The sequence below is a fragment of the Carcharodon carcharias genome, chromosome 5 (genome assembly GCF_017639515.1).
Source record: "Carcharodon carcharias isolate sCarCar2 chromosome 5, sCarCar2.pri, whole genome shotgun sequence".
In the NCBI taxonomy this organism is placed as follows: domain Eukaryota; kingdom Metazoa; phylum Chordata; class Chondrichthyes; order Lamniformes; family Lamnidae; genus Carcharodon; species Carcharodon carcharias.
In genome coordinates this window covers 44,577,295-44,603,541 of record NC_054471.1, presented here as the reverse complement: position 1 = coordinate 44,603,541, position 26,247 = coordinate 44,577,295, and the positions used below count along the sequence as shown (strand labels likewise).

The following is a 26,247-nucleotide window of genomic DNA, read 5'->3' as shown; positions in this document are numbered from 1 at the left end:
CTTTTGGAATAAGTGTGTCGTCCAGTTTGAGAAGCCAACTCTACCAACAAACCGAGATCTCATATTAATTGCTACATCTTCTGACTGCATCCAATAAACCAGCTAACCCAAATCAGCTGTAGAATTTAAAACCAATGCCTCTAGGACAATCAAAGGTATATTCTTTGAGCTTTTTTTAATCCAACTCTAACTCTCCTTATGTTTGATACGTGTGTGTGTGTGTGTGTGTGTGTGTGTGTGTGTGTGTGTGTGTGTGTGTGTGTATGTACGTATAAGTGCGTGCCCAAATGACTTCATGAGGGCTGAGTGCTTGATATCGCATTTTTATTATCTTTCTCCGGGTTAGGGATTAATAAATTTACTCTTTCTTCAACTCAAGAAAACCTTGTTTGATTGGCCCCTTATTGCTCACAGCTTAAGTAGTTAAATACAATCTGATTTGGTAAAGGCATATCTTCATGAAGAAGAAACTTAAACCTTTGTTGTGACCAATCGAGGTGATTGAATACAGGGAAACCCTTCTCACCTGGTCATAACATAGGTGATTTGTAGATTACCCCAATTAACGTGATCAGTCCCTTTTTTCCCCTCAGAAGGGTTGCGAGACTCCAGGCACAGAGTGTGGGTGGGACATCTTTTAAAAAAGAGGATTCTCACTTCCAAATAAAATGTGCATTATGAATGACCTTTTTTGTTTCCATTACTTTAGCGGCCCTAAACTGAAATTCTTCCAGTCTTAATCCCTGCTGTGCTAAATTATCTGATTGCAGCCAACACAACAGGAAGGATGCTACAATTAGCTATGACGCTCCTGCTTCAGATCACCATTAAGTGACATGCTGTAGATGAGGCAATGGGCAAAAAACTGTAAGTTGTCATAAAGTCTGAAGCCAAACCTAAACTGAACATCCGGAATTGTTTTCAGGCCCTGCCAAATCACTTTGTGCCCTTGCCATCAACACTATTTCTGCTCTAGTTGCTTGCCAATGTTGAGCCGCACTGCACATCAAGAGTTGAGATTTAAATCTCCTTTTCCCACCCAATACTAAATCACTTAGGGCAGAATTTTTTGGATGGCAGCGTTTCCTGACCTGCCACCCGAAGAGAATACAGGGAACAAATCCCTGCTGATCACAGCAGCCCTGCAGCCATTTAACATTCCATTGAGTGTTAATTGGCTGGAGATGGAACTTCCGCCTCTCACTCTGATTGGCTGGCAGCTCTGTAGTCCCAGCAGTGCCAGTAGCAGCAGTGGCCAGGATTGGGACTACAGACAGTCCCCAGATCCTAAGTCCTGGAGTTTAGGACCAGGTAAGTGTGCGGAGTCTCACAGTGAGGGGAGGAATGAGGTCGGGGGGTGTCAGGGGGGAAGGGGGCGGGGGAGTGGGCGGAGGGTGGGGGAGCGGGCAGGGGAGCGGGCGGGCGGGCGGGCGGGCAGGCGGGCGGGGGGGGAGTAGGACTCTTGATGGAGAGGTTGTGGGAGGGAAATCCAATGTGAAAACAGGGTCCTGGAGGGAGGCCACCCCACTCCCCACCGCCGCCACACACCTTCCTGACCAAAGCCCAAGCAGGGTGACCTTACAGCATCCTCCCCCCACCCCCCAACCTCTTGAATTTCTCCCACCAGCCTCAAAATTGAGGCTAAGCAGGAAACGGTTCAAGTGGCCAATAATTGGTCACTTAAGGGCCTCAAAATTGGGTTGGGGATTGCAGGCTGCCTAGGCCTTACCTGCCCTTATAAAATTGCGGACAGTTCACCCAGTGAATTTTACAGGCCCCCCCCACTGCTGCAAACCACCAGCAGGGGACAATGAAACTCTGCACTTATCCCAGAACCATAGAATCTTAACGGCACAGTAGGAGGCCATTTGGCCCATCATGTCTGCATCAGCTCTCCAAATGAGCTTTATGAACTAGTGCCATTGCCCTGCCTTTTCCCCCGTACCCTTGCACATTGTTTCTATTCAAATAAACATCTAATGCCCTCTTGAATACCTCAATTGGGCCTGCCTCCACCACACTTCCAGGCAGTGCATTCCAGACCAAAACTACTCGGTTGTGTGTAAAAGTTTTTTCTCAGTTCTTTTGCAAATCACTTTAAATCTGTGCACTTTCATTCTTGATGCTTTTACCAGCAGGAACAGCTTCTCCCTATCTACTCTGTCCAGCCCCCTCATGATTTTGAACATCACTATCACTCCTCTCAGCCTTCTTCTTTCAAAGGAGAACAATCCCAACCTCTCCAATCAATCCTCATAGCTGCACTTTCTCATCCCTGGAACCATTCTTGTAAACCTCTTCTGCATTCTCTCCAATGTGTTTACATCCTTCCTAAAGTGTGGCGCCTAGAACTCTAAACAATATTCCAGCTGAGGTCTAATAACTGTCTTATAGAAATTCAGCATAACCTCCTTGCTCTCATACTCTATGCCCCTATTAATAAAGCCCAGGATACTATATGCTTTATTAACTGCTCTCTCCACCTGTCCTGCCACCTTCAATGATCTATGCACATATACACCCAGGTCTTTCTGCTCCTGCATCCTTTCAAAATTCCACCCCTTATTTTATATTGTCTGTCCATGTTCTTCCAAAATGCATCACCTCACACTTCTCAGCATTGAACTTCATCTGCCACCTATCTGCCCACTCCACCAACTTGTCTATGTCCTTTTGAAGTTCCATACCGTCCTCCTCACAGTTCACAACACTCCCAAGTTGTATATCATCCGTAAACTTTGAAACTGTCCCCTGCACACCAAGATCTAGAACATTAATATATATCAGGAAAAGCAAGGATCCCAATACCGACCCCTGGGGAACTCAACTACAAACCTTCTTCCATAGTGAAAAATATTCATTGACCATTACTCTGCTTCCTATTTCTCAGCAAATTTTGTACCCACATTGCTACTGTCCCTTTTATTCCATAAGCAATAACTTTTCTCACAATTCTGTTGTGTGTCACTGTATCAAATGCCTTTTGAAAGTCCACGTACACCACATCAACCACATTACCCTCACCGACCTTTTCTGTTACCTCTTCAAAAAACTCCAGCAAGTTTGTTAAACATGATTTCCCCTTTAGAAATCCATGCTGGCTCTTCCTTATCAATCCATATTTTTCCATGTGACTAATAATTCTATCCCAAATAATTGTTTCTAGAATCTTGCCCACAACTGAAGTTAAACTGACTGGTCTGTAATTGCTGAGCTTATCCTTACAATTTTTTTTATGAACAAGGGCGTAATGTTTGCAATTCTCCAGTCTTCTGGCACCTCCCCTGAGTCTAGGGAAGATTGAAAGATTATAAAGATTATGGCCAGTGCACCTGCAATTTCTGCTCTCACTTCCTTCAATAACCTTGGATGCATCTCATCCGGTCTCAGTGCCTTGTCAACTTTAAGTACCGACAGTCTATTCAACACTTCCTCTTTGTAAATTTTGAATCCTTCTAGGGACAAGAGTTTCTTCGTCTGTCGCCATGGCCTGGATAGCACCTACCTCCCTGGTTAAGATGGATGCAAAGTATTCATTTAATACCTCAGCCATGGCCCCTCTGTTCATGCATAAATTCCCTGTTGGGTGCCAAATCTGCCCTTCTCCTCTTTTTACCACCGTTTTACTATTTATATGCCTTTGAAGACTTTGGGATTTTCCATTATGTTGGCTGCCAGCCTTTTCTCAAAATCCCTCTTTGCTTCTCTAATATGCTTCCTCACTTCCCCTCTGAACCTTCTGTATTCCTCTTCGCTCTCAATTGTATTTTCTACCCGACACCTGTCACAAGCGCACTTTTTCTTCTTTATCTTAATTTCTATCTCCTTTTTCAATAAGGGAGCTCTGGGTTTGCTTGCCCTACCTTTCCCTTCGATGGAATACACATTGGCTGTGCCCAATCCAATTCTCTTTTGAATGTAGCCCATTGTTCAACGACAGTTTTACCTGCCAATCTTTCGTTCCAGTCTATCTGGCCCAGCTCCATCAAAATCGTCACTTGTCCAGTTAATTATTCTTACTCTGGATTGCCTATCATTCTTTTCTATCATCATTCTAAAACATACAGTACAATGATCAGTCTTCTAAATGTTCCCCCACTGACACATGATCTACTTGGCCCACCTCATTTCCAAAACCAGGTCCAACAGTGCATCTTTTCTTGTCGTATTGGATACATACTGAAGTATAAAATTCTCCTGAACACAATCTAGGAACTTTTGCCTCTCTCCGCCCTTTACACTGCCACTGTCCCTGTCTATATTTGGGAAATTCAAGTCCCCCCTTATGACTACTCTATAATGCTTTCATCTCTCTGCAATTTCCCTGCAGGTTTGTTCTTCTATAACCTTCTCACTAGTTGGCAGTCTATAGACTACACCGAGCAATGCAATTGCACCCTTTTTGTTCCTTAGCTCTAGCCAAATTGATTCTGTCCTTGAACCCTCTGGGACATCTTCTTTCTCCAGCACTGCAATGCTCTCCTTAACCAATACTGTCAGCCCTTCTCCTTTTCTTCCTTTCCTATCTTTTCTGAACACCTTGTACCCAGGAATATTTAACACCCGGTTCTGCCTTTCCTTGAGCCAGGTCTCTGTTATCATCACAACATAATATTTCCACATGGCAATCTGCGCCTGTAATCCCCAATCTTATTTATTACACTCCATGCATTCACATACATGCATAGTAACCCTGATTTAGATTTTGTTACTTTCTCCCTCAGCCCGACTCCACCTATTAACTTACTATTCACTATTCTAGTGTTATCTGTCTCTCCCAGTATTTTGTGCAGCCTGGTACTCCTCTCTAATATTCTCTCCTGGTTCCCACACCCCTATCGAGTTACTTTAAACTCCTCCCAACAGCATTAGCAAAATGCCCTGCAAGGAACTCAGTCCCAGCTCTGTTCAGGTGCAACCCGTCCGGCTGTACAGGTGCCATCTTCCCTAGAGCCAGTCCCAGGAATCTGAAGCCCTCCCTCATGCACCATCTTTCCAGCCACACATTCATCTGCCTTATCCTCCTATTTCTGTACTCACTGGCACATGGCACTTGGAGTAATCTGGAGATTATTACATTTGAGGTCCTGTTTATTAATTTTTTACCTAACACCCTAAATTTTGATTGCAGGACCACATCCCCCTTCCTGCCTAAGTCATTGGTACCAATGTGGACTTGTTCACCCTCCCCCAGAAGAATGTCCTGCAGCCGCTCTGTGGCATCCTTGACCCTGGCACCAGAGAGGCAACATACCATTCTGGAGTCACGTCTACGGCCACAGAAACGCCTGTCTGTTCCCCTAACCAATGAATCCCCGATCGTTATTGCTCTTCCTTTCTTCTTCCTCCCTTCCTGTACAGCCAAGCCACTCTTGGTGCCACAAATGTAGCTCTGACTGCACTCCTCTGAAGAGCCAGCTTCCAAAATGGAAAACCGATTGGTGAGCGGGACTCAAGGGGACCCCTGCACTACCTGCCTACTTTTCTTGGACTGCCTTTCCCTCTCTGTCTCCAGGCCCTTAAGCTGCAGTGTGGTCACTTCTCTCAACATACTATCCATGTAGCTCTCAGCCTCACAGGTGCGCCACAGGGACTCCAGCTGCCGCTTGAGCTCTGAAACCCAGAACTCAAGTTCCTGCAGCTGGTGGTACTACCTGCACATGTGGTCATCTAGGACATTGGTAGCGTCCATGACTTAGCACATATTACAGGTCACGCATTCCACTTGACTGAGCTGCTCTGCGATGTCTTAACTCTACTTCTGTTATGTTAATTTTAATCTACTTTGAATTTTTTATATTACTTTATTACACTGGCTCTAAATTTCCCTTATTCCTGGCACTTCTCAGTTAAATCCATGTACAGACACTTGTTTAAAAATATTACATTTTTCTAATTTACTCACCAGTTCCTACTTACCAAGGCTACTGCTCTTCTTTCTGAGGAAAGGTAGAAAAGGAAAGGAGCACCTCCTCCCTTCTCACTGAATTCCCTCAATCACCTCTGCTTTCAAACTCTCTCTACTTCCCACGCTGTTTTTATAGGTCCTCTGCTCTCCTGTAGGTGCTGCTGACTGTCTGGTTCGGGGTCCTCCTCTCACATTCTCCTCTAGGTGCTGCTGACTGCCTGTTCCAGGGTCCTCCTCTCACACTCTCCACCTCTATATTATTTCCTGCTCCTTACTGAACCTTAGTGGGGGAGGAAATCCCTTATTGTCAGGCACTGCACCGGATCAAAGGACCCATTGAAGGGGAAAAGCTGCTGACAGACCCTGCTCTTGCCATCAACCGCCCCTGCCTCACTCCCCTCGACCACCATCGCCCCTCACTCCCTGGAGTCCAGGAATGCAGCGACAATCCACGGTGAAGTCCCTGCGTCCCAACGTCACCCCACGTCATTTACATTTTCAGTTCGTCAGGCGCGTAGCCAACTCGGCTGTGCACCCGCCGACCTGTCAATGGCCTATTAAGGCCACTAAAAAAATAATTAAAATGATTAATGGACCTGCCCTTCCACCCTTAAGGTTGGCGGGCAGGCGAAGAGCCCAGGCAGCCTTCAGAAAAAATATGAAACCTCATCCACGGGCGGGATGAGGTTTCATGAGGGATTTAAAATTTGTGTTACATTTTTAATAAAAGTAACTGACATGTCGCAGCTCATGTGACTGTCACATCAGGGGACATGTCAATAAAATTTTTCTCATCCTTTATTATCTTTTTAAAAGTAACAATGATATCCCTGAAGCAGCACTATGCCTCAGGGAGATCTGTGCACTCTTCCATGCGCATAGGCGAAACAGCATACTCCCAGATCAGGGAATCCCCCCTGCCCACACAGGAAGCGCATAGTGCTTCCAGGTGGACGTCACGCTGGGTGGGCCTTAATTGGCCCACCCGCGTAAAATGGCAGTGTGCCCCCAAACATCGGGAATCTACCCGCTTGCACCCGCTCCCACACAACCCCCCTGACATGGGGAAAATGCTGCCCCTAGTAAGGGGAAATAAACACGTGTCGCAGTTCAATACATACCAGGGCTAGGAGGAAACGGACAACAATGAAGCTGTAATAATCATTGGTGAATGCAACAGCAACTCCAAACACAAACTGAGCTGTGCTTGTGAACCACAGTATAGAGCGTCGTCCCACCCTAGGCAGGTTAAAAAAAGAGATTAAGAATGACAAATTCAAGTATTTGAAAGCTCAATTAAATGTACTACTGAACCTAAAACTGCGCAGATATGTAAAAACATTTATTAGCCCACAAGGTAACATTAGGCAAAGATGCTCCTTAGGAAGAGTTCTAAAATTTAAATTAAGTGCTCAAAGCAGTTTAAATCAGAACTATTTCTGCAAAGTCAGCAGAATCGTACAACTGAGAATACGACGAAGATAATATTAAAAATTTTAATTCCTGAAATACAACAGGAAATTAATAGATAATAGCCAAATTTACCTAGTTTTTAGCATCGAGGCCTGTCTTGACAATTGGTTCAGTTTGCATCAACGTAGTTCGTTCAAGCTAAAACTTACATTTAATGCTATCAATATGGAAACATGGCAGGACAAAGGTTTGTTTTGTTGAGTTGTCACTTTCAGCTGTACTGAGCAAGGTGCCTTTCCGCTGGGCAAAAAATTGGAGTTTCTCTTTGTGACAAAGCTGCATAGCTCCTAAGAACTAGGCATGGAGCAGCATTGGTAGACACAAAGAGTCGGTCAGTAATTATCCTCTTGGTTGTAGGCTGTATAAGGTTTGATTGAAAAAAGAGAAAAATTGAAGCATTTCATGTGCAAAAGTGATTGATATTTGGGTTTCTGATTCACCATGGGCTGGATTTTACGTTTCTCGGAGTGAGGGAGGTGATTTGGAAACTGAGTGGTCTGCTCGCTCCCTACCCCACCATTCAATCAAGCGTTGGTCGGATAGTCAATTCGTGACCGCCTGGCAGGACAGAAGCCAATTAGAGGAGGCAGGGTGGGGGGTTGGGGGGGGGCAAGAAGGTGGGCTGTGGGCCCTATCAGAATGTTGTGTGGCAGAGTGGTAATGCCGCAAACAGGAGGTCGGTCACGGCTAGAATTGTAAAGGCCTCTTGCTCAGAAGCAGTGTTTTTTTTTAATTGAAGCCTCAAAAAACAGAAACAGATGCTGCCACTTTCCCCAGCAGATCCTGCTGGTACATTCAACCATGAGGCCTTTTCCTCTACCTTTGTGCCGCCTTGTCTTGGCTGCTGTAACTTTTTCACATCTGATGCTCAAAAAAATACAGCAGGCAATGAAAAATTGCAGATAATTGAGTTGTTAACAAGCTTAATGGCTTGTTAATTAGTAATTTCAAAATGGTGGGCTGGCTACAAATTTCTATGCCTGCTCGCCTTCTGAAATTTGGGAGACTGGCGTGATGACATCATATTGCCAACCCAAAGTCATCAGAGCAAATTTTTCATCAGTATGGGGATGGGCAGTGAACCCACATATGGAATGTACGGGTCAAATGGATGTATCCAATAGCCCAAAGGAGAACAAAACCTTACTGCTCCTTCACACATGTGTATTAGGAATTTAAGAAATACCACCAGGAAACATAAATTCTAAGGACAACTCCCAACAATAGCATGAGGTACAAAAAAAACATTGTACTGCTAATCTAGCTAGATTATCTAGCCTAGCAGGTTCGCACCTTAAAAGTAGAAAATTGTGTGAAATAGGAATAAGGAAAATTTTGACACATGATTGGCTTCTGTCCAACCATCCCTCATTTTACAGGATTGTTCTGCATTTGAGGCCTCTGTCCCATGTTGCACACTGCTCGGAGCAAGTTTGTCTTGTAATTCAGACCATTAAATTTCACACATGTGCAGTACCCACTCTCCTCCTGTTTGCTTGCTCTCACAGCTCTGGAAGCAACTCCCCCACCCCCACCACTCCGATATCACCCTCTCCCGCTCGTACGGACCCATGTGCTAAAGTGTCCCTTAATTTTCTCCATGTGGTCTGGTCACCCTGGTTGGTATGTCCATAGTTAGATTACAGGAAACCAAATTCAAAACAGGCTCAAGTATGGATATGTATATATGAATAAAGCCTAAATTATGAAAGTATGGGTCAATATGGACTAAAAATCAGATCAATATTCAAATAATAATGAACATAAGTTTCATTATTAATAATTCACTAGCTGATATAACATAGCATTCCTCATGGTGAAAAGGGTGGTATCAATACAGGGTAGAAAGTAGATGATGAGACTTAAAGTATACTAGTAAATTGCCTGTGGTATTTTCCAAAATCAGTTGTAAATTTAAGATATAATTTTCTTACAAAAAAGCAACAGAGTTGGAGTACAGACTTTAAAAACTGACCCCACAAAGCCATCTAGAACCTGCAACTAAATTGTAACCATTGACAATATTTCCAATCTGATTCTACTAACATTGCAATTATAGTATCACAAGAAGATGCAACAGTAACTAAGGGTTATGGACAGAAAGCAGATGCCATTTGCACGTTTTTAATAATATTTAGATTATTGTCTTCAATAACCTTTGGTCTCACATGTTTTCAAATGAGATCCAGAATTTTCAATGAAGTTGGTTATTGCTGGGAAGTGGGGCTAGAATGATTGAGTCTAATCTGTCAGGTCACTGACCAAAGTTTGCCAAAACCTGAGGCAAGAGCTCAACTGACAAGAGGCAAAAGTGTATGTTACTGCAACAGGAAACTGCAACTGGCAAAGCTGGACTAATTTGACTTTGTTTCTGCTTTATATTGTATTGTCAGAGGATCTGAAACCGTGTCCATTAAAATCAACCTACTAAGGTTCTCCTTCACCACGCATGGGCCAGAATTTTTGGGTCGGTGAGCAGGGGCGGGGCCCGTTCGCCGATATGTAAAATGACATGCGGTGACGTCAGGTGTGCGTTCCGATGTCACCGCATGTCATTTAGATTATCAGTTCGCCAGGCACGCAGCCAAGTTGGCTGTGCACCCGCCGAATGGTCAAAGATCTATTAATGCCATTTAAATATCAATTAAACAAATAAACTGAGCTGCCCATCCAACCTTAAGGTTGGTGGGCAGGTGAATAGCCCAGGCGGCCTTCGCATTTTTCATGGACCTCATCCATGAGCGGGATGAGGTTTCATGAAGGGTTTATAAATTAAATAAATGTTTTTCATTAATGTTCATTGACATGTCCCAGCTCATGTGACTGTCACATGAGAGGACATGTCTTAAAATGTTTTCTTTCTTTATTAAAATTTTGGGAACTTAAACCAATCTCCCTGAGGCAGCTCTGTGCTTCAGGGAGATTTCTGCGCTCTTTCGCACACGTGTGAAAGAGCGTAGGTCCCGACTCAGGGAACCTCCCCCCAGACACACCCCCCCCCCCCCCCCCACCCCCCCCCCCCCCCCCCCCCCCCCCACCCCCCCTCCGCCCACCCACAAAGGGAGCGCTCAGCGTTTCCAGGCACATGTCACGCCAGATGGGCCTCTTAATTGGCCCGTCCATGTAAAATGACAGTGTGGACCTGATCGGGTGCGCGAATTGGGTCCGTGCCCGCCCCTACCCACCCCCGCACAAGCCCTCCCAATGGGGGGAAAAATTCTCCCCATGAATTCTGAAGATAGTATTGTACATTAATAGTATTATTAAATACAATGCAAGTCTTTTTTATTATTCATAGCCTATTGCATAAATTTCTGCATGAAAAATTTACATGCTTTTTTGGGCCTTAAAATAAGTAGGAATTGGTTTATATGAGTCATATTCTCCCTCAGGTTTCCCAACTGGCTGAATTCCTCTTTAATTTCAGTACAGACACTGCAACCAGATGCAGCTCTGTAAATAGTGCAATCCTAGCAGCTACTGCTGTCAGCTGTTGTCTGCATCCAGAGAAGACAGACTGGGCTTGTTTCCACAGGAGTTTAGAAGAATGAAGGGTGACTTGATTGAAGCACATAAAACCCTGAACAATATTGACAAGGTTGACATCAAAAGGATGTTTCCTTGTGCGGGTGAGTCCAGAACTAGGAGGCATTGTTTTAAAATTAGGGGCTGCCCTTTTAGTATAGAGATGAGGAGAAATTTTTCTCTCAGAGCAGCTCTCTCCAAAGGCGGTGGAGGCAGGGTCACTGAATATTTTTAAGATAGAGGTAGCTAGATTCTTGTTAGGCAAGGGAATCAAAGGTTATCAGGGGTAAATAGGAATGTGGAATTCCAAACACAAACTAATTAGCCATGATCTTATTGAATGGTGGAGCATGCTCGAGAGGCCAAATGACCTACTCCTGCTCCTATTTTGTATGTTCATAGAGTGTTGGTTTACTTAAATGTCAATTTTCCCTCCTGACTGATGTAAGAGAGGGAATTTAAAGTCAGCAGTGAGATGCGAAATTTAAGTCAGAACAAAGAGCTATGATTTGAATGTCACAGAGCTGCAGAAGTAGATCAACAGCTGATAGGCATGCACTGAGTAGAAGAGAAAGAAATGCATTTGGGGACACCAAAGAAGCTTTGTCGTGTTGGCCTTCATTTCATAAGAGAGTCCTGGGTTTCATTGGCTGTCATTTTGAGGGTCTGCTTAATTTGTCATTGTCCTATACTTGAGTATATGTAGTATTTTACCCATCAAAATGGTAAAAACACTACAATCCTTGCACAAAATAATCTCAAGATCTTCCTGTCCCTTTGCTATGTTCTGACTCTTAATACCAAAAGCATCACTTTTGTTTTACAATTTGATCTGCTTCTAAGCCCCCCACCGATTGACCATCAGTAGGCTGTACGAGAATAACCCAAGCATAACAAGTAGCCTAAACTTTCCTACTTGGCATTTTTGCAAAGAAATTATGCAAAACAATCATATTGCCACTAGCACCATGCATCTAGTTGTGAATCAGATTCAGCATTATCAATCCAGTTTCCAATTAATGTTAAGCTCACAGCACAAATTCTCCAGTTACATGGTGTTAGGAAAGTGGGAGGTTTCAAGTCAGTTGCAATTAGATCTCCAATGTGCAATTTAGTGTTTAGGAGTCATGTGTGGTGAAAGAGAACTGGTGCAATCTGGTTGAAAAGTCACGTGAACATGGTTTTGGATCCTCTGTCAATATAAATTGCAAATACAAAACCAACTCGGCCCAACTTTCATGAACATTGTTTCAGGTGTTGTCAGTTGAGCTCTTGCTGCAGATTTCTGTAAAAAAGTGCTTTGAATTTCAATTCCATACGACATATATGCATGCACATGGCAAAAAAAAGACTGACTGGTCATTTGTCTTTCTGCTATTTTTGGGACCTTTCTGTTTGCACAATATTTTTCTATTAACAATGGTGCATTTCCAATTGTAATTCATTGCTTACCAAGTGCTTTGGGATGTTTCTGAGAGACATTAAGGTGCTTATAAGTACAAGTTCTTTCTTTTGCAGTTGATGTTTTGTGGGAACTTAGCATCGGAACAGAGTTGCATCTGACCTGGGATACTTTCACAGTGAATAGAAGGTAATTTAATTGAATTTTCACAATAGAATCCTAACTTATTATGGCTAAACATTCAGAAGTTTTAAAAATGTACATTTTCCTAAAGCAGCACTGTAGTGGAGCATCAACATACTGTGCTACATAGTGTTGGACAGTGGAATTGTGCCTATGATTCCTCACAAAGTGAATTCCCTATGGAACAATGCTGTGGTGACAAAACAATGAACAAAAATCTAATTGTTTTATAACAGAGGGGAAAATCAGGGGCTAATTGTCCTTGTTGACTCTAGCGGCATCCCTAGTAGTCAATTAAAGAGCACTGCTAGAGGCCTGAGAGCATTTCAGTCTGCCATCTCAGATGGGGAAAGGGCATGATGCTTGCAAACATTTGAAAGAGAAAATTAAGTAAAAAATAAATCACAAATAAAACTTCCAACAAATTGTCAACAGAATTAGCAATAATAAAGAATTACCTGTCAGCAATATCTCCAAACACCACAGCCCCAAGTAGGACTCCAAACATAAAGATGGGCTGGGTAAGTTTTGCTAACCATTCTCTGTCACAGACCAGGTCCCACTCAGTCACAATGCTGTTTTCAATGTGGCTTTGATCATAGTTAAAACCGTCAGAGCAGGAATACCGTGTCCTGTTGCCTTTAAAGTAATTCACCAGCTCAAAGCTCCCAATTCTTTTGAAGCGACTACACTGCTCAGCTTCCCAGATCTCTCCATTTTCCATCTGAGCAATAACACTGCGTGATCCTGGAGTCCACAAGTTCCACAAATCTCCAGGACCGGCTGTGGTATTTGAAACAAGGATTTTGGTCACATTTCCAGGTAACTTGCACACAAACTGTGGTGTTACAGCAAGAAACACTGAGGCCAAATAGTGGATCCCACAAGCTATTGTTTGGAAATTGACCACAAAATACACAGAAGCTTGAAATCTGGAAAATACAAAGACATTCTGATTAGCAGCAAATGAAAGCTTGATTGCACAGCATGTTTTTAGCAAAATTCATTACTTCTTAAAATAAACAATTTGTTCTTAGGAATGAAAAGAAATTAAAACCAAGTTTACTTTTAATTTACCATCACACAATCTTAAAATACATGTTTAACATTCAGATTTTTTAATGAATATGTTTTCTCTATTTAAACATCAGGAATGACAATTGCTTTAAGATGAAGTTTCATTTAGTCCTTAAATACTACTGTGTGTGCTTTCTAAGTAATTACTAAGCAATGTCCCTGAGCAAAAACTTTATTTTCTTTTGATGAATACAAAACTAACAAAAGCCAATAAGTACAAGTGTAAAACATTTACCTTCCAAAGTGGCCAAGTTTGTCAAAGAGCTTTTCCAGGGTCTGTGGTGCCATGGAGATCAGAGGTACTTGTTGCCCTGCCTTTTCAGAAAGAGTGAAAGTTTAAGAGGACTGAAGGTAATAGGAGATTTGGCACGAGGACAAAGTAAGAAGATAAATGGGGTATGGAGCAGCTTGAACTCCTCCCACAACCCAGTGAAAAAAAACACACAAATTGCATAAACCATACAGTTACTTTCTTTCCTTTGAACATTGACATTTTAAAACATAAAAATGGTTAAAATATTAATGTTACCATCAGTGTACTGTCCCTAACAAACATCTTACTCCTGCTTAAAGACACATCCATTCTCTCACCCGCGCCCCACCACCACCCGCCCACCCTCCAGCAGACCTTGCTTATTCCCAGCCCAGATCAAAAATTGCTAAAACGTTTAACTCAGCCACAGCTTTGGAATACTGAAATTACAGGTTTTTCTTTCATTTTCCAGAGCCTACTGAAGTCTATAACAATTTCATTTGAAATATTTCATATCTAACAGATTATTTTTTGTTTCCCCCATCAGGTTTACTTACCCTACATTTTACCACCGGTACTTGAGGGTCCCGTCACATTTTGAACTTATGAACCTGATCTGAAAGCTGCATGACACAGTCATTGGAAAAAGTGTTACTTAACTTTTCATTGTTTTAGCACAGTACTGTAGGGGGATGACAGCTCTGTTCCAACAGCAGCTTCTTGTTATATTTTAAAGCTGTTTACTATTCAATTGTGCTTTTTGTTACTCTACAGAGGCTGCTGTATGGTAACTTGTGTCCCCCAACGTTTCATAAACCAATGATTAAAAATTTAAAAACATTTTTTTTTATCATTTTTTTGACTTTTGAATTGACTTACAAATGACATTTAGATCTCTGTAAATATTTGCATCAGGAGTCTAAAAGGGCACCATGTGATCTGTACTTTTTACCCCAATAGAAGCAAAAATCATTTTGCTTCATACTGGGGACTACACACAGTTGTGCAATTTTCTGTTATCTTGTGGCACATGATAAAACATAAACAATGCAGCCTCCCTTTCCTTTTTACAGACTTAAACTGAAACAGGTTAGAAACTGCCCTTTATCAAGAGCAATTAGAGATGGGCAATAAATGCTGGCTTTGCCAGCGATGCTCACATCCAAGAACGAATTAAAGTGCCTTGTTTGAATTTCTGCAATTATTTAATTCTCCTTTAAGGTTGCCTAAACTATTTCCTCCATATAAAATGTGAAAAGAAAATACACTTATCAGGAGAAACACATACTATTATTGTGTAACTGGTTGCTGAGATTCATGTTCACTAGCAAGACATTCTGTAGATATAAAGGGCAAATGTATCACTGAGAGGCTCCCAAGATGAAGGATCAACACTCTGCCTGGGTATGGATACCATATCCTAGAGTTATTTAAGACCTCATTCATACTACAACTCATCACCTAATCCTCTATCCAGTCGTGGATCCATTGCACAAATCATTGGAGCTGTTCTCTCCAACTGTGACACCCATCATGATGGCTTTGAGTAGGCTGCTAATAAGAATTAAACTGTGCACTCTTTTCTCAAAGTTAAAATATTTTTAAAGTTGCAAAGTGTTCCATTTTGAGATCTGGATCACTTTTACTTTTCTAAATCAGTTGTGCACCCACAGGGCCACATGTACAACAGGCTGACTCCAGACAGATAGTTTCTATTTATTACTCAGTTAAATGCAATTCAAGTAGAGAATAAAGGCTTTTTGACAAGAAAAGTGATTTGTTCTTAGAAATTTAAGGCATAAAATTTAGTCTTTTCTTACATAAGCTTCCTCTCACTGTGTCTTTTGAATATTGTAACCTTTTGAAGTGTCATCTCCGCTTTCTGGGAAATAATGTTATACTAGTGGAACAAACCTGGGGTTTCCTTTCTGTTTACTAGTTCCTGAATAACGACCTGTGATGAGGGGCTGCTTGCCCTGATCACACCAAAAATATTATTGAGCAATCTAGGTAAGGAGCCAAGGAGCAGACACAACCAAGATTAAAAGAATAGGAGAAATGATGAGGTAAATCAAGAATTAATAATAATAAAAAAAATAAGAAGGAAATATACTGTACAATGATGGAACTTAACAGGCACATCATTGTATATGAAATACATTAAATGCTGGTTGAGTATGCATATTTCATACTTGCATTAATCTTCTTCATTTCTTTTTCTAAAAGGTTTAAAAATGGTGCAAGAATTTCTAGGTAGAGATGAATGGGAGCAAAATTGAGATAATATGTACTGCAAATTAAAGATAAAAAAATATTTTAATCTGTTGGTAACTTTTTGTTTGTCCCATCTCTTTTGTTTTATTCTAGTAGTTATGGAGTTTTATTCTTTCTTGCATCTGGCCTATTTGAAGAACATTGTTAAAAACTAGTCTATTTAATCATTTTCCATCATCTTCTCCAATTTTCACATTTAATAATCTGGCACGATATTTCAGGTAATAAACAATTTCTTCTAGAACTTATAAAACGACGTTCCCTGTTTTGAGCAACAGTGACAAGAACCTCTGCCATTTTGAACTACATTGTGTTCTGCTGATTAGATAGTTATACCACTGTTGTGGGCCTATTTTCTGATAAGCACTTCTCACTGCATTTTCCACCAGTGGAAATTTAAGTAATCCAATTAGAAAGTTACTGCAATAATCCATTTTAATTAACTTAACTAACTATAAATGACTTGATTGACTTCTAAGAGTTATACCCTGGCAATAGCAGCATTGGAACACTGCAGAAAATGGTAGAGAAGCGATGAGAAAGCCACATTTCACAAAGGCAGAAGTAGAAATGTCTACAAATGAGGCCATGCCAAGAAGAGTCTCCATATTTGCCACATCTATACACTCAAAGACATGCAGGCAAGCGTGGGAAGAAACAGTGGTGGTTGAATGCTATTGCTAGGAATAAACACTCTGATGTTTCTAATAGAGGTAATGATGTTACAATAGAAAAGAATAAAACAGAGAAAGGGAAGACTACATGTGCAATTCAGGGAGAAACTAGCATCTACAGGGAGCTCAAGAAGGGGAGTTTGATATCTCCTCCCTGGAAACTCAGGGCTTGTGATACTGGCAGCTGACTCACTGATTCTGATTAACACTGATAAAATAATTACTATTACATTGAAACTGTATGCTGAAACAGTTTCTTAAAATAGAACAGTAAAAAAATAATGGAACAACATTTACGGTGTGAGCAAATTCTATTTATAGATGTACCAAGATCATCGTGACTTGCCTGCATCAGTTCTGCCACAGAACTCAAAAAAACAACCACAACTCCGAACCCTATAGTATTCAATACTAGCAGCAGCACAGGGAGGCCGTATCATTACAATAGCCATGTTATCACCAGCTACACAACATAAGCACCTATGGCTCATTGTGGATATTGAACTGTACCAGGAGGAAGGATTTGTAAAGCACACTATTGGTTCATGTGATGACATATAGATACCATACAGTATGAGTCTCTGCATAGTGCAATTATCTACTGAACAAAACTGCTTGGCAGCTTAAGATGTTAGATGTAGGCAAAACAGACCTACAAACATGCAGTGGAGCAAACCATGCAGGAACTGCACACTGACATGCATAATGCACTGATCTTTTGCTTGAGTGGGGTTTAATTTCTTATGGAGCAAAATATAAATGACCTTGTTGACAGTTTGCAATCTGAGCTCACTGAGTGTTTTAACAGCCTTAATGAGGGATTGCAGACTACACTGATGCATGCTTCTGTAACATCAGAGCTACAATGCAAATTGCTCTGATTGTGGCTGTTGGCGATACCAGGGAAACGCTCCAACAAAATCTGTGCAAGAGGTAACAAGATATTGGGCAATATTTGCATTCTGCTGTCCTGATGGAATCTTTCAGAAATCAGGGATGTTAATCGCATTGATCTTTAACCATTGTCAAGTCAGCTAGATGGTTACCTTCCAAAATCTGTAGAGCACATTTTAACATTTAAGGTGAGGATCCTCTGGTTATTGTCTGTGGCTGAGGCTAAATTGAATGACCTCTGTGTAGAAGTTCAGTAGAAGCCATAAGTCTGTTCTCTGAAACTATAGGCACTAAACAACTAATAGTATCAGAACTATTACTCAGTGGCACTCTAGCCTCCACCGCTCCAATATATGATTCTTACCAAACTGACCTAGATAACAGTCCTTTCTCTACTGGTAGTGCTACCAATAGGGACATACAAAGATCACAGATACAATTCATACACAAATTAAAAAGCAGTTCTAAGACATTCAAAGTGTCACATTAGAATCTGCAAACTCAATGGGCCCGATTTTCACTCTATACAAGTGAATGGCTTTTGAGCGAGTTAAAATCGGGCCCAGTATTATTTAAAACACTTAAATGATTACTAGTTTATGATTCTTTTTAGTCAAGAAACTTTTTTTTTATTCTCTGATATAACTGTATCTTTTGAAACTTAAATCATTGGTAACTTTTAAGTTTATTAATGTGAAAATAAGGTAGGTCTGTTGTAGTTTCAAGCATAACATTTTTTTCTTCAGAATTATATTAGTTTATGGCATTCAGGTAATTTATCATGTCTAATGGGTGACTTGACGGTGACCATGGAAAAGGGAGAGATTGCTTTAAGCGAACAATGAACTATTAAAGTTTGAACTAGTCTCTCACCATGGTGTCTCCCTGTCTCAGGATGTTCGAGGTCCTCTTCGTCCACTGCCAGAATACAGCCATTCTTCTTGTATGTCGAGATATATGCCCTTCTAGATTACAATGTTAAGCAAAATCCACATGGCATACTTTGTGTGGTGAATAATGTACAGTACTTCCAGGATGATGCAAAACCAAACCAAAAACAAGATCAAAATTTATTTCTGTAATAGCTTCTTTACATTTGCATACCTAATTATATCTTTACTCAGCCCTACTTTCAGGCGATTCAAAGGTGTTGGAAGTTGGGTACAAAGATTATAACTTTGGTCCCTGCAAAAACCATTCAAATGAACTAGATACAAAAGACTAAGTAAGCATGTGTAATGTGTTGATACTGGATATTTCACGGAACTGAACGATTATGTGAAAAAACAGCACTTGCAGTTGACATATGCCACTGGATTGGCTGACTGCACCAATATCTGCATGTGGCTACAATTAAATAAGTACTCTGAAATCCAACAACTGTATTAAACCTTTGCTGTGTGGCCAACTGTTCCAATGCCAGCTTACCATATCACAAAAGGCTGCAGTTGACAGTGCAGTGTCACTGTAGTTTCCTCTACCTAGCTGCAGACAGGTTGTATCTTTACATTATCACTGCCTGAGCACTCACAACTCACTGCAGGTACTGAAGGGCACCAGAAAGAAGGATATATAAAGCATCCTATTGGTTTACAGGAGACAACATATAGATGCCTTACAGCAGGAGTTACTGTTTAAAGCAATTGCCTACTGGACAAAAACTTCCATTATTATATAAATGTGTAGAGTATCACCATTCAGCAATAGGCTGAGCAACTGGAGTTACTGAAAAAGGAATCAAGATCTTGTTTCAGCATCTAATTGATGTTGCTCAATGTTGTCCTGACCAAGCCTCAACCTTCAAAAACACTGCTTCTCCAAGAAGCAGAAATATGTTATGCTCTGATGATGTACTCTTTGAACTGGATAAGATATTTCAGGATTAACCTTTCTTCTTTCCCACCTTAGTCTCATGTCTTCCATATCCAGTTCCAGTAAAGCAACTAAAATTCTTAGCTGTCATGAGAGTTGTATGACTGATTGGGATTCTCGCATAATTTGTGTTTAAATACGCAGAAAATGGAAACCTTTATTATTAAATTTAAATGCATGATCAATAATTGGTTCAACTGCTTTTAATTTAGCAGTAATCATTAAATTACAACTCAAATCTTTGTCAGAAAATATGTTGGTAATACCATCAAAATTGTTCTTACTGCCAAAATTAGCACTTTCCTTTGGCAGTAACATTCCTGCACATCAACTTTTAAATATTCCCTCCATGCAGCTATGATGGCAGTTCATTTTGTACCTTTGTGTGGTGTCATTTTGTTTGAAGAGACCTCAAATTCAAGACTCTGAGTAAATCTAAAGCCTAATGAATGAGATGAAAGGGTGTTCCTAAGTGTACAACTATCTCCTTTTATAACATTTAGAAAATATGTGGGACATTCAAGTAAAATGGTTTTCCTCTTTAAATCCTTTCTACAGATTAGGGAGGAATTTGATTTGGACAAATTTGATTTTTGTAGAATACTGCAAATCAACCAATATCATAATACAGTATAAATCCAGTCACAACAACTGAGCTTGACCTCTTTATTAAAAATTGCAGTACAGCAAAACTAATTTCCATATGCATATTCTACTGTGAGGCAATGTATTTGAAAATAAGGAGCTTCTTAAATCCACCAGGCAGAAGGTCTTGGGACCACCCAATAGATAATGAAGTCTCCTGGTCCTTAGTCCTGAAGAAGGTAAACAAACTTTCCACCTGTAATCAGATGAAAGAGAACCATTTCAAAACTCTTCATAGAAACCATTCTCCTCCTCTGCTTTCTGGCTGAATAAAATCTTGAGTATAATGGGAATTGCATGCGTGCAAAGTTGAAATGAGGCTAACCATGTTCTAGTCTCAGCTAAACTATTTCCAGCTGTAAGTGGATCACCGATTGATTGCTGTAAATCAACTGATGGAACCGTAGTCTTAGTTTGACTCATTATATAAGGCTATACTAAAAGTCATTCAACTTTTTTTTTTAGAAATGTGCATTTCTAGCTGTCAAAAACATCCAATGAAGTGGTCTCAATCTGAAACATGTCTGGATGAAGCTCTCAATAGACTTCACAACTAATGAAACATTAATTTTTTCTAACCAATGTGATAATTTTTCATCTGTCTGCTCAAATATTTTTGAGGAAAGCGCACAATGTTGTGCCACACCACATTTCCTTCCAGTCAGCTACAGAACTGCATTGACAAAAGCCCAGGAACAGGTTACATGAACACTCTCTTATTGAATTTATTCAAGTTTGAGTTAAATAAAATTTTTGATAGACAAGGCAGTCAAGGGTAACGGGGAGGCAGATGGCAAAGTGGAGTTGAGATCACAACCAGGTCATCCATGATCTTATTGAATGGCAGAGAAGGTTCGATGGGCCGAATGGCCTACTCCTGCTCCAAAGTCCTGTATTCCTATGTTCCTCCCAATTAAGGTATGGCATGTGCCATTAGAGGCCAAAAGAAAATTTTTTTTTAAAAGTGATGAATCACTCAGTTCAAAATAAGCCTTAGGGTATTTAATACTAAAAGACTGCATGGCACCATCATGAAGAGCAAGGAAATTCTCCTTGGTGTCCTGGCCAATATTTATCCCAGTCAATATCATTAAGCCGGATAATTTGATCACTATCATATTGCTGTTTGTGGGAGCGGGCTGTGCACAGTTTAGCTGCTAGATTTCCTACATTACAACAGTGACTATACTAAGTAGTGCCTCATTGGCTGTAAAACACTTTCAAATGTCCTAAGGTCATGAAAGACGTAATATAAGTGCAATTCGTTCATTTTTAAATTTGCGTGGCTGTTAAGTATATACAATATACTAGGTGTAGTTAACTACACAAAGTTCTGTGCTAACATTAATGCTAAAAACTGAATTACTACATTCTTTGGTGTTCCACAGGTTGGTACTAAATGTGAGTTCCAGTTCGGTTTACTAATTTATAGATTGTTAAGTATTCAAAATCAACTGAGTTTATTGGATTATCCTGATAATTATTTATTTTGTTTAAAATAACATACAAATTGCTAACTGCTGTTTTTCATTTTCTTCCAAGGGCAAGTTCTATCTGGACCGTTTTCAAGTTTTTAAATTTTCTAATCTGATTCTGATTACAGAATAAGAAAAAGGTTGGAAAAGCTATTTCTACATTTGTTTTGCAAATCAGTCTCTAGTTAATATCTTGAGTTTTGTATTTGCTACATTTTAGTTGTTCTGAAGACTGTTAAATTGGCCCTGATCCCAAAATAGTGAAATTCTTAAATGAAAATCTATTTATTTCCTAACATTAAAGAGAAGTTCTACGATCTATTGCCTCTTGAAAGAATCTTTAACATATTGGCTGCCAACTTACCATCCAGCAATGCCTCTTCCTATTTTAGTACATTTTTATGCCAGGGATTGACTGATCAATAAAATCAATAAAATTTTCAACTTGGTGCTTCTGATTGTATTTAGCTAATCAAAATGCTGTTTTGCTCCTATTAATTCATTGTGCATGTGACGGGAAGAAACAACTTGCAGTTAAATGGCATCTTTAATGTAGGCAAACATCCCAAGGGGCTTTTTAGGAGCATAATGCTAAAAATTGATATCAAAGAAATCTTAGGAGAGATAATCCATAACTTTTTAAAGCAATAGGGTTTAAAGAACATCTTAAAGGACTAGAGAGGCTTGGGGAGAGAAGGGCGGAAGTCTACAGAGGCAGCTGAAGGGATGGCTTCCAGTGGTGGAGAATAGAGGGTGGATAAGAAACCAAAGTTGGAATAACACAGACTTGAAAGTTGATGGGCTGCAGGAGGTTGTAGAGAGAAGGAAGGGACAAGACCATGTAATCTGAACAAAGCAAGAGAAGTCATTTAAAGTTTGTTTCTAGAAGAAAAGTTCAAAGCATAAAATTACAAAGAAATATTGATAGATTAAGTGAATGGGTAAAACCATGGTAAATAGATTTCTATAATGGCAAATATGAGGCAATCCACTATGGACCTATAAAAGATATAACAGGGTACTTTCTAAACATGAAAATCTAGAAACAGTGAAGATCCAAAGAGACCCGTTATCCAGGTACACAGATAATTAAAATGTCTTGAACAGGTACAGAAAATAATCAAAAAGTCTAACAGAATGCTGGCCTTTATACCTGGAGGAATAGAATATAAGGGAGCACATGTAGAGTGCTATGAGCGGGTCTGGGCACCACACAGTAGGAAGGAAATATTGGATTTGGGAGGGAGTGCAACATAGGGTAAAATTTTACAGCCTCATCATGGGCGGGGCCGTAAAATACAGTGAACTGTTCAAAAGTCCATTAACTTCGGCGGACTATAAAATTCTGCTCATAGAGTTACAGAATGGAACCTTGACTCCAAGGGTTAAATTCCAGGGAGAAATTACATAAACTAGGGTTGCATTCCCTGGAATTTTGAGGGGTAAAGTGTGATTTAATCATACTTTTCAACACAGTAAGGGGAATAGATAGATGATAGATTGAGAGAAATTATTTCCGCTAGTTGAGAATCTAGGGGCTGTATCTTCTGGTTGGCGAGAGGGGGCAGTAGCCCGTTTAACGACACGTAAAATGATGCAGGGTGACGTCGGGCGTGTGTCCCGACGTCACTGCACGTCATTCAGACTTTCAGCTTGGCAAGCAAGCACCCAAGTCGGCTGTGTGCCGCCAACCTGTCAACAGCCTATTAAGGCCATTAACGAAATAATTGAAGTCATTAATAGACCTGCCCGTCCAAACTTAAGGTTGGTGGGCAGGCCAGGAGCCCTGGTGGGCATCTGAAAAAGCATGAAACCTCATTCACAGGTGGGATGAGGTTTCATGAGGATTTAAAAATCTCACAATAATTTTAAAATAAAAGTTATGGACATGTCCCAATTGTGAGTGTCATGCATGACAGAGTGCACTTCCGGCAGAGGGAATCCACCCCACCCCCGACTCCAGCCGTACAGGGAGCACATAGCGCTTCCTGGTGCACATGAAGCTGGGTGGGCCTTAACTGGTCCACCCATGTAAAATGGTGGTGTGCCACCGACCTGGGTGGGGGGGGGTGGGGGGGCACGAATGGAAGCCCGCCGCCCATGCCTGCTCTCACACTTCCCCCCCAAATGGGGGGAAAGTGTTGCCCTGGAGTGGGGAATAGTTAAAAAATTATAGCCAGGCCTTTCAGAAGCAAAATTAGTAAATGCTTCTACATGCAATAGGTGGTAGAAGTTTGAAACTCTCTTCTGCAAATAGCAACTGATACTAGATCAATTCTTAATTTTAAAACTGAGGTCAATAGGTTTTTGTTAGCCTGAGGGATCAAGGGATTTGGGACAAAATCGGGCATGTGGAGTTCAGTCGCAGAATGACAGAACAGGCTCAATGGCTTATTCCATTTATGTAAATAGACTAGTGAATCTCTCAGGGCAATGCTCAAAAATCTGTATGATTAGACTCTTACCTATGTGCTACTAGGTAGCAGATGGGCCAACCTTTGACCGAGTGTGACGCAGAATTAATTAGATTAGAATTAATTTTACTTTGTTTTATCAAGATGTAAGTTGAAATAATAAAAAATTAGCAAAAGCAAGGAAGAATGTTTAAGGAAATAGGGTGGACAGAACAAGCTGAAGAAAAGTATTTGTTTTAATTGTTTTTTTAAAATTAGTAACTTTATTACTGTCAGATTTGTGTTTGTTGCAAAATGACAAACAAACTTTACATGGGGAAGAATCTTCCGGTCGGCGAGTGGGGGCGGGGCCCGCTCGCCGACGCATAAAATGACGCGTGGTGACGTCGGGCGTGTGCCCCGACATCACCACGCATCATTTAGATTGTCAGTTCAGCGGGCACACAGCCGACTCAGCTGCGCACCCGCCAAACTGTCAAAGATCTATTAAAGCCATTAAGAAAGTAAATGAACTTAAGAATACTGCCCGTCCAACCTTAAAGGTTGGCGGGCAGGTGAAGAGCCCAGACGGCCTTCAATTTTTCATGAAACCTCATCCAGGATGAGATTTCATGAAGGGTCCTAAGCCCAAACATCTTCAGCTGCTACATCAATGACCTTCCTTCCACCATAAGGTCAGAAGTGTGGTGTTCGCTGCTGATTGCACAATGTTCAGCACCATTTGTGACCCCTTAAAAACTGAAGCAGTCCATGTCCAAATGCAGCAAGACTTGGACACACAAGTGGCAAGTAATATTTGCGCCACACAAGTACCAGGCAACGACTATCTCCTAACATTCAATGACATTACCATCACTGAATCCCCCAACATCAACATCCTGGGGATTACCACTGACCCGAAACTGAACTGGACTAGCCATATAAATATTGTGTCTACAAGAGCAGGTCAGAGGCTAGGAATCCTGCGGCAAGTAATTCAATTTGTGACTCCCCAAAGCCTGTCCACCATCTACAAGGCACAAGTCTGGAGTGTGATGGAATATTCTCCATTGCCTGAATGAGTCCAGCTCCAACAACACTCAAGAAGCATGACACCATCCAGGACAAAGCAGTCTGCTTGATTGGCACCCCATCCACAAACATTCACTTCCTCCACCACCAATGAACAATAACAGTGTGTACCATCTTCAAGATGCACTGCAGAAACTCACCAAGGCCCCTGAGGCAGCACCTTCTAAATCCACGACTGCTACCATCTAGAAAGACAAGGGCAGCAAATACATAGGAACACCACTACTGGAAGTCCCCCTCCAAGCCACTCACCATCCAGACTTGGAAATATATTGCCATTCCTTCTCTATTGCTAGGTCAAAATGCTGGAACTCCCTCCCTAACAGCATTGTGGCTGTACCTACACCACATGGACTGCAGTGGTTCAAAAAGGCAGCTCACCACCACATTCTCAAGGGCAATTAGGATTGGCAATAAATGTTGGCCCAGCCTGTGATACCCACATCTCACAAATGAATGTTAAAAAAATTTTCCTTTGGTAGGGGTCATTGTAAGTGAATATTTACTGCTGTCAAGAAGCCTGCTAGTAATAAGCTGCAAAATCCAAGCCATGCTATAGTGGGACTGGCATTGCAACAACAGAAATGGCAACCAAGTGTTTAAAGCATCAGAAGAATCCTGAAAAATCAAGGAAACTGAAGCATTTTAGGTCTGTGCAGGTAAATGGGCAGGCATTAAGGCCAACAGAAATATGAGAGTGGTGCTTATCTTTCTCCTTCTTAGGACAGTCTCCTAGGGTGAAAATTTTAGGTCAGTGAGTAGGCGTGATCGGTGGACCCAGGATCAGCAGGGGAACAGACTGCCAACTGCGATCAGCCCCGATCGTGATTTCACACTGCTGGCCAATTAACTGCCAGGCACCGTGAAATGCGCACTGAGAAGCTCAGCGTAGTCAGGGTGGGGGCAGGAAGAGGGCGAGCACTGATATTAACGAGGGCAGAAAGCTGCCTCAGGGAGCTGCAGACCTATAAATCCTCAAATTAAGTTTTGAAAAGCAGAAAAAAATGTCCCAATCAAGCACCTGAAAATACATATGATAAAAATGCTTTCCACCAATTTTTATTTTTATTTTATTTCATCACGGAAACCTCATCCCGCCCTTGGGTG

The 26,247-nt window shown here is 41.1% G+C and overlaps 1 protein-coding gene across 1 annotated transcript in view; it reads right to left on the bottom strand.

The window, feature by feature from the left end:
* slc22a16 (solute carrier family 22 member 16) overlaps positions 1-14,402 on the bottom strand; it is a 49,738-nt gene extending 35,336 nt beyond the window's left edge. Inside the window, exons 1-4 of the mRNA XM_041188553.1 lie at positions 14,379-14,402; positions 13,804-13,883; positions 12,950-13,423; positions 7,030-7,147 (exon numbers count right to left, since the gene is read on the bottom strand). Coding sequence (XP_041044487.1) covers positions 7,030-7,147; positions 12,950-13,423; positions 13,804-13,856 — 645 coding nt within the window. The 5' untranslated portion in view covers positions 13,857-13,883; positions 14,379-14,402. The remainder of the gene's footprint in view (positions 1-7,029; positions 7,148-12,949; positions 13,424-13,803; positions 13,884-14,378) is intronic.
* Between the last annotated feature and the right edge of the window lie 11,845 nt (positions 14,403-26,247).